The 9,603-nt window shown below is 46.0% G+C and overlaps 1 protein-coding gene across 1 annotated transcript; it reads right to left on the reverse strand.

Annotated features, from left to right (window-relative positions):
* Nucleotides 1-7,403: 7,403 nt before the first annotated feature.
* LOC149369802 (uncharacterized) lies at nucleotides 7,404-8,771 on the reverse strand. Its single transcript, XM_089576469.1, has one exon. It carries the CDS (start codon nucleotides 8,769-8,771, stop codon nucleotides 7,404-7,406), a length of 1,368 nt encoding a protein of 455 aa, XP_089432595.1.
* Nucleotides 8,772-9,603: the final 832 nt, after the last annotated feature.

Below are 9,603 nucleotides of genomic sequence, written 5' to 3' on the forward strand. Positions count from 1 at the left end.
AAGAAATGCAGGCTTGTGCCTGTTTTTCATTAAGCATTATTCGGAAGCGCAACATTCAAAAGTTCTGCTTCTGACAGGCTATGTTCCTGCCTCATTTTTTGTTCCCCTGATGGTAACTGTGCCCCAAAGGAAAATAGAGTGTAGAATGTTTGCCTTGCGTTATCACCTTTCGTGAACACTGCTCTTGCTCCTCAAGTTACAATACAATGTAATACTTGGAAGTACTAATTGAAGACTTCTATGGCTCATTTGCAAACACTTCCAGATGTTATGATCCCTAAAATTCGCCGCCTTGTTCATTACCCAATACTTTTCTTCCTACACGGCTGACTTTATAACCTTTCTGCCATGCGATTCGAAGCGAAGAACTAGTTTTTCAAGTTTATTGCTCGTATAATTAAAAACGTGAAGAATGTCGAACGCTGACTGGCCGACACCAAAAGCCGGTTATGTTTGCCTTGAGCCAGTCATAAATATCGGTGCACAGTGTTATTAGCAAGAAAGCTGTTGCTAACTCTCTACTTTACCTAATCTTTTAAAATAGGCTTCAGTACCTTAGCCCTAGAGCAGGGCCTTCATTTGTTCACATCTTTAACAGTAAAGGAAAGGAAACTCTATGTGGGGTCCGCAATTCCATTTACTGTCTAAGAAGATGATCTGCCCAATTTGCTGCAGCATCAAAGATAAATCGTTTATCTTTGCTGCTTCCCTTAAGCCAGAATAGTTTGCATGCTTTTGTTGTGAGCCATATTAGCCATAATGTTATAAATAAAGGTAACAATTACCATTGGGTTTTTTTTTATCCCCGGCATCTGTACAAACAGGGAGACTGCTCGAACTGTAGTCCTCAAAAAGTATTCTGTGAGGAAAAGCAGCTAGACTTAATAGCCAGCAAAATGCTTTTCCCTGCAGTTTGTCACAGTTAACGCGCTTTCCTTAAAGGGACACAGAGGAGAAATTGAAGTTGGCTTGTATCGACACAATACCAGCTCCTGATTACAAAAACGCCACTCATACTGACAACAAAGAGAGTAACGTAGAAAAGGGCAAGAACCAAAATACAGGTATCGCCGCCACAGGCCAAACTCGCAAGTACAAGCGTGATGACGTCATAGGACAAAGCAGTGTTGCTAGAACCATTGGTTCTAGCAACTCTAGGACCCGAGAAACCACAAATCCCTGAGACGCAGCCAATGCATGCGCAAATGTCCTTGACGTCGCCAGATGGCGCCACGTGCCCGGCAGCTACGCGCGCTCCTGAAGCATCGGAACTAATCAGCGCCTGTTTTCCGGCGGTAGGCGGGCTCCCGGTATTCTACTAGCGGTAACAAGGTACACGGTATGCTAAAGGTGTCTATTTGCGAGAACTTCGTTGACGACTTCGAGAACGAGATCCATCGTAACGCTGGCAAAACGCCAGTGCAAACGTAATCGAAGCGACTGCAGCGACGGCCGCAATAGCCGATAGATGCCTTCAACGTGCGGCCGGCGGCAGCTTTCTTTTCGGCTGCTGCTAGGCCACACTGCTGGCGCCAGCAATCACGGAGTCTGCGGTACGTCATGCGCACGTCATGTTTCACGTCACTTAGTCCTGTGTCGTCATAGGAGAATCCCAAGTTGGAATCAGAGCGGCGGGAAAAACTTTTTCAACTTCGAATCCAAATTTCTTAGAAATGAATGCATCTTTCGCTGCCGGCCAAGTGGCAACAAAGCCATGACATGCCGAACTATCGGATTTTACTATAAAAAAAAATATTAATAGTGCTCTCCTCAGTGTCCCTTTAAACAGCCATGTCTACAAGTCTAGTTGAGTGGACGACAAAAGTGAAATCAGTGTGATGTGTGAATATGAGGTGCATATTAAGGCGGAAGCCTTTAATGTCTCATCGTTGTAAGCAGCAGTTGTCGACAGAAAATGTCACGCTTTTCAATTGGTGGAAACGGTCGTGACGTCACAGTGCGCGAATTTCAAACGGGGCCAATTGCACTTTGGCTAGTAACCATACAACCAATAGAAGGGATCGTATAGTGATGCTCCAAGTGCGACTGAGCTTAGTTAATTGCTTAATTACCCAATTAGCCTAATTAGCTTTACTAGTCAGGCCATAAAAATAAATAAAAGCGATTAAAAAATTGGTCGAGCTCAGGAATCGAACCCCGGTCTTCGGCGTGAGAGACGAGCACGCTACCCATTCCGCCATGCCAGCTTTTTTCTTCTTTACGATGGTTTGGAATGAACAAAGGCGCGTCTAGTGAATACGGTGTCTTCACTCACTCTCATCCTCCTCCATTCCCTCCCGGCGATGTTTAGGTGTCCACCGACAAATGAGAGACAGATACATTTCCTTTCCTCAAAAACGAATTTACCGACGAGCGAGGCGTAGAAACGAATGGGCGATGGCGTTCTATGGACTCCTTGGCAGCGTTGCAAGACGCTGTCGCGTTCCACTCTTAGGGGCGAAGCTTAACATCTTAACCACACATCAGTGACCACACTTTAGGTCAAAAAAGTGCCCCCCCCCCCCCTGAATTTTGACTGGTGTCCACCGAGATATGTGAGACAGTTACTGCGTAATTTCCTTTCCTCAAATACAATTTTCATTTTCTTCATTACGGCTCCTCTTTATCTATCTTCTTTCACTCCCACCTCCCTTCCTCTACGGTGGGGTTCAGGTGTCCACTGAGATGACAGAGAATTACTGCGCCATTTCCTTTCCTCAAAAAGCGTTGCGTTCAAAGGACAAGGCATCGCGCCGAACGGGTGGTGGCGTTCCATGGACTCCCTGGCAGCGCTACAACGCGCTGTCGCGTTCCACTCCTAAAGGCGAAGCTTAAGCGTCAATAATTAGCAGTTAATTAGCATTCAGGCATTACTCAGTAATTAACAATTAATTAGTGATTTGCCAGTACTTAGTAATTAGTACTCAGATATATGTGACGCCACCAGTGCCACAGAAACAGCGAAGGTGGTGCGGAAAACGCTTCCGCCTCTAGCCACTTTAGACAGTCAAAGTGCCCCCTGAATTTTTTCAGTGTGCATTTCCATTCCATGGGCCTGGATCAGGGGTGTGCGCGAGGTGCTTTGAGCAGCTAGGAGTGTAGAACAGAGTTCAGTTAATTTGCGTGGTCAGTACTTCACGTGCCTAAGTAGCTTTATGTAGATCATATTCAGTGTTTTGTGCTCCAGCGATGAATGTAAATTAGCTTATGGCGCTCTGTTTATCCGCAAATATGTATAAATACACTCACTCCCAGATTTGTTCATCTTTAATGTTTCATTTCTTGCGTTTACGTTTATATCCATGCTTCGAAAATATTTTGAAGCATGGAAGTGCACCGCACAACCGTGTGTTTCAATGGGTGAGTTTCTATGTGATGCAACTCTTTCAGAGTAGTCGTCCTTTAAGCAGGGTTTGCAAGCCAACACACAGGAAAGCGTATTTTTCTCATATTGTCGTAGTCATTCATAAAGGGAAGAAACCGGTTGGCACGATTGGTGCAACGCTTCCTGGTAGTACAAGAGAAAAAATTATTTTCGTCATTGATGGTTCTCGATAACTATTTAGTAAATGATCCTCCGCAGCTTGCAAGTCATGGATCTCATTGTCTTTTAAGGGCACGCCAGAATGCCGTGGAATAAGCGAAATACAGTTGAGAGCAGTGTGTTCACTTCGTTCCCTCATCCATGTAAATACCAGTGATACGTTATGTTACCTGCCTGCTGTTCGGAATCTGGTGAAGAAGTTTCTACTGCTCATGGTGCACTATCTTTATATTTGTGCGCCATTGCATGAAACCTTAGTTTTCAATATCTTTATACCTTTTGTACTTCGATTTATGAAAGTGTGAAACCAGCAGTAAATGTCACATTTGGCACGCCAGTTCCATACTATGTGTAAGTTTGTTCCACATCGCACGCCGTTACAGGCGCGCGAGCAATGGCGGCTATTTTCGCAAGCTGCTCATGGAAGGAACTATATTGTTAAAAAACGAGCAGGCACGCTGCCTCATCGCAGCAACGAAGAGGCCGCGGTCAAGCCGTGCTCATAAACCGAGTCTCGTTAACAGTCACAAAAAACGGCTGCTGCTGCACAAACCAGCGCCAAGTACGATCAACCCCCCGCTTCCCTCATCATGGGCGATAATACTTCGAACAACACCATGTGAGACAAGAAAATTTTATATTGGTGAAAAGAAATTCAGTGCGAGGAAAAAGATGAAACACCACAAAGAGGCATTTCACAATGATTAACTGGTTCCTGATTCCCTTAGTAGGCAATGTTTTGGCTTGGGACGCGGGTGGGCAGCTCGAGCCGTTGACTCAATGTGGGTGCCGTCTGCACGCTCAATTAATGTATATGTACAGAGGGCAAAACACATGCCTGGAACAACCAAACTCTGCGTTCCGGAGCTCCCAAAGCCGCTGCAACCAAGAAGGCAAAAAATTACGATGAAATTCTATGAGTTTAACAGCCCATGTTTACATCCAGACCATTTTTAACCTAATCTAATCGCTAGTTATCGCGTGTTACGCCCGAAACACGCTCAGAGCGTGTTCTAGATATGCGTTTTGCCCTCTGTACGTATGTATGTCAAAAGAAATTCAGTGACAGGAAAAATATAATACACCACAAAAAGGCATTTCACAATGAATAACTGGTTCCTGATGCCCTTCGTAGGCAATGTTTTGGCTTGGGACGGGGGTGTGCAGCTCGAACTGTTGACTCAATGTTGGTGCCGTCTGCACGTTCAGTTAATGTATATGTATGTATGTATGTCAAAAGAAATGCAGTGACAGGAAAAATATAATACACCACAAAAAGGCATTTCACAATAAATAACTGGTTCCTGATGCCCTTAGTAGGCAATGTTTTGGCTTGGGACGCGGGTGGGCAGCTCGAGCCGTTGACTCAATGTGGGTGCCGTCTGCACGTTCAATTAATGTATATGTGTGTATGTATGTCAAAAGAAATGCAGTGACAGGAAAAATATAATACACCACAAAAAGGCATTTCACAATGAATAACTGGTTCCTGATGCCCTTAGTAGGCAATGTTTTGGCTTGGGACGCGGGTGGGCAGCTCGAGCCGTTGACTCAATGTGGGTGCCGTCTGCACGTTCAATTAATGTATATGTGTGTATGTATGTCAAAAGAAATGCAGTGACAGGAAAAATATAATACACCACAAAAAGGCATTTCACAATGAATAACTGGTTCCTGATGCCCTTAGTAGGCAATGTTTTGGCTTGGGACGCGGGTGGGCAGCTCGAGCCGTTGACTCAATGTGGGTGCCGTCTGCACGCTCAATTAATGTATATGTATGTATGTATGTCAAAAGAAATGCAGTGACAGGAAAAATATAATACACCACAAAAAGGCATTTCACAATGAATAACTGGTTCCTGATGCCCTTAGAAGGCAATGTTTTGGCTTGGGACGCGGGTGGGCAGCTCGAGCCGTTGACTCAATGTGGGTGCCGTCTGCACGTTCAATTAATGTATATGTATGTATGTCAAAAGAAATGCAGTGACAGGAAAAATATAATACACCACAAAAAGCCATTTCACAATGAATAACAGTGGTTCATGATGCCCTTAGTAGGCAATGTTTCGGCTTGGGACGGGGGTGGGCAGCTCGAGCCGTTGACTCAATGTGGGTGCCGTCTGCACGTTGAAATTAAGGTATGTGTATGTATGTATGTGAAAAGAAACTGAGTGAGAGGAAAAATATGAAACACCACAAAAAGGCATTTTACAATGAATAACAGTGGTTCATGATGCCCTTAGTAGGTAATGTTTCGGCTTGGGACGGGGGTGAGCAGCTCGAGCCGTTGACTCAATGTGGGTGCCGTCTGCACGTTGAAATTAAGGTATGTGTATGGATGTATGTGAAGAGAAACTCAGTGAGAGGAAAAATATGTAACACCACAAAAAGGCATTTCACAATGAATAACAGTGGTTCCTGATGACCTTACAGGGTGTCTACCAAGTTGACGTTTCCAAATTCCCTGAGTTTTCCAGGTTTTGCCTGAGTGCATGTGTTAAATTCCCTGAGTGACACATTACTTTGGTTTATGCGAAAACAGCCTAACACAAAGCCGCCTGATGGTATAACTCTCCAGTAAGCATGTTAAAAAATAAAAAAAAAATAAAAAGAACCCTTTAGTTCTATTTGAATAGTAAGGAATAGCGTTTATTTCATTTAAAAAAACATAAGGGAGAGAGTAGCAAAATGCATAACAAATCGAATATCGTCGAAACAATGCTAAAACAAACTGCGAATCGAAATTAACATTTTCAAATACGAAATAAAAGGAAGATGCGTGCGGAAAGAAATACTTTCAAATATTAGATATTTCTATCTACTGATAGTAACCGCGATGGTGCGATTACCCCTCAGCAAATTTATTCAGAAGAACTGCGGATTACAGAAATCTTAGTTTGTAGAAAAGAAATAGTGACAAACCTCAATGTAACACTGAAAACTCAACCTCAAGTTCGTGCACAACGCTTTCTTTTTGTTTCAGTTATGTTTCACTGTTTTAGAGAGTTTATTTTAGTTTGGATGAGTGACACTTGCATCTCGGCATCAACCAACACTTTGTTTTTTCAGCTCAAGCTCTGTCACAGAAGCGGCGGCACGCTTCCTTTCCCGTTCCTTCCTCACTGCATCAGCCCTTTCTGCTCTCGTCCTCTCCAGCTCCTCTTTCCACCGTGCGTTCGCCCCACGGACCATTTGGAGCATCCTCTTGGTCAGCTGAACGTTGGCAACTCCTCCAGCCGAATTACGGCGTCATAGACGATTCGCTAGGCGACCAATGATTGCTCCTTCTGATTTTCAACAAGGCATTCTTTGTTAATAGAAAATCCCCGCTCGACAGACGCATCTCCGTGCGAAACAGACAGAATCATTTTCACAAACGTGAAGAGTTTTGTTCGAACCACAGATGCCTGCCCAAATCCAGCCGATGCGTGCTCCTATTGAATTTTTTTAATGTCGCTTGCGTCGAGGCTAAGTAGCATACATGCTTGTAGGACCGCATCGCCCGGTCAGCTTCTGTTCCTGTCATCCACTGGTGCTCCATCACAACTTCAAGTGCATGAGTTAGACGCCGTTCCCCGAGATCGGGAATCAGCGCGCACGCGGTATCCAGAGATGACGATCGCCTCGTCAGCTTGAACCTCAACGGCGACCTCTCCACGATCTTTTTGGCGCAGTTCTTCACGAAAGTGGCGCAGTCCCTTCTGAACCCCAAGATAGCCGAATCTGAAAGTTTCGGGGCCTTTCGGAGCGCATTCTTCATAGCAAACCAAAGGTCAACCTTGGGGGTCACAAGTACGTTGGCAGTCAGGTCCATGTCCGCCTTGATCAACTTCAAAGGAGTGTCCGCTGTCATTATTAATTATTTCTTCACTATTCTGCACATTAGTAATCGTAGAAGGTTCTCCAGTGCTGCGCCAAGAAATGGAAGCATGGGCGAATCGGTCTGGAACTCAGCCAGGAACGGCTGCAGTTCCTCCGCGATGCCAAGCATAAAGGTTAGCTTTGCAGACAGCAGAGGATCGCGAATAGCTGTTTCTACCACGCAGTAACTGGAGCTGGTCGGTTGGTTATCCTCGTTTCGGCACGACTCGACGTACACTTTTAGGTACGGTAGAATCTCAATAGCTCTTGAAATTACACGAACATTTTCAAGCCACCGCACAGCGCAAATCTTCATAGGGTAAATGTTGCTCCCGGTTATGCGTGCGTATTCAGCGCGTCGTGCAGGTACACATTTGAATAAGTTGTACAAAGCCCGAAGAAATTCCACGAGTTGCCAACCTGTTGCCGCATGTCCGGTTTCGAAAGCGCCGTTCACAACATGAAGGCCCCACCTACCAACTTCGAGAATACGACGGCCGTCGCTGGATTCACAAAGTTCTTGTTTGATCTCACGGAGAAATTCTGCATTTACATTTGGCCCATCCATTGAGATCTGAAGAATTTTAGATCGGGAGAGTCCATCTGTGGAAGTTTTAAAAGCGGACACCAATTCTTCCGCCTGCGTGCGCCCCAGATAGCTTGACGTCAAGTAGCGCGTTTTGACGCTCTGCTCTGCATCCGACCAAAAGCGAACCAACACGTCCATTTGCTCTCTTTGTGCCGCTTTGTTTAACGATTCGTCAAACGCCACATATAAGTGGGAGGCTTGGCTTACTTCCGACATGAGGTTCTCCTTGAAGAAAGGTGCTAGGCCATAGAAAATAGTATATCCTACCTTGTCTTTGCCAAGCTGCATTTTCTTGGCTGTAGCTGATGATGGGAACATCAAAGGGAACAGAGAAGCTGATGCCGCGGCAGAACGGAGTGATGTGTGTGTCACAACAGCATTGAGGCACCACGTTACTTCAGCATTTACGACTTCTAAGTCACGCTGAAAGATATCCTTTGCTGTACGGTCGGGCTCGATGTTCGTCGCCGTAGTTGAAGCACTTGAAGGATGCGCAGAAACAGACGGCACTGGCTCGGCATTGGCCTCAACGGTGGCCGGCCATGTCAAAAATGAGGCTACAGAGGGTGTCCCGGCTCCGGTAATGGCCAGTCGGTGCTTCTTACTTTCAGCGTGACTTGTCACCGCTCGTCCTCCCCTGTTGCTGAGCGAAAACTGCTTTCTGCATAGCGCGCAGTACGCTGCGTTTGGGTTACATTCGACGGGTCTAATCCAGGCTGCAAATTCGCAATGTTTCGCATTCGTCCAGTCCTGGACGAAAGTGCACTTGAAGGCCATCACGCTTGACACGTCGCACACAGAGTGCCTGCGGCACCACAGCAGCTATTAAAACTAAGTCGGTTCAAAACGGCGCAGCTAAGTACGGAGAGACTTCGTTGCTTCGCCAGCGTCGCCAGATCGCGATAAGGCGGGAAACTATCCCCCCCCCTCCCAAAGCTGCGCTGCTTGCGTCGCGTGTGTGCACCCCCTGCGGCAGAAATGGACGCTTCCATCAGCGAGACGCGCAGGGAGGAAGAGTTCACTCAGAAACACAGGAAAACAAGGGGAGGCCGCTGGCCGTCGAACAGCGCACGTGCGGACAGAAGGAACCGTGCGCTCTGTCGTCGCCCACTGAACCAATGTTCGCAAGCTCCGACCCTCAGGCCTCTCCGACCAGCCGCTCGTCGTCGCCTGACCGTCATCGATCTCCCTCGCCCCAACCAGCCGCCCGTCATCTCCTGGCCCGTATGTTCGATTCCGTTCGGAAAACTAACGGCTTCAGCGTGAAAAGAAATTCAGCGAGAGGAAAAATTTGAAACACTGCGAAAAGGCATTTCACAATGAATAGCAGTGGTTCCTGATGCTAGGGGAGCAAAAGTGCACGAAACAATTCCTTTTAAACTTGAAGCCTGAGTGCGCTGATTTTGGTGACAATCAATATGAATTCACTCATTTATATCACTGAGCATAGAAATGTTTCCAGGACAAGAAAGGAAAACTTGTTCTTGTGTAAATCATTGCGTGTATATTCCAGCAGTGTTAGTGGCTGGAATAAAAAAAAATGCCAGTGGCTTACCTCCGGTTAAGCCTGGATATACAAGCGAAAAGCTGCAGTTACACTTTCTTTGAC

This window comes from Amblyomma mixtum, chromosome 1, assembly GCF_055824585.1.
Source record: "Amblyomma mixtum isolate Tamu chromosome 1, ASM5582458v1, whole genome shotgun sequence".
NCBI classification, from domain to species: Eukaryota; Metazoa; Arthropoda; class Arachnida; order Ixodida; family Ixodidae; genus Amblyomma; species Amblyomma mixtum.

Coding starts and splice junctions, on each gene's coding strand:
- LOC149369802 (XM_089576469.1), bottom strand. CDS start 8,771: ATGGCCTTCAAGTGCACTTTCGTCCAGGACTGGACGAATGCGAAACAT.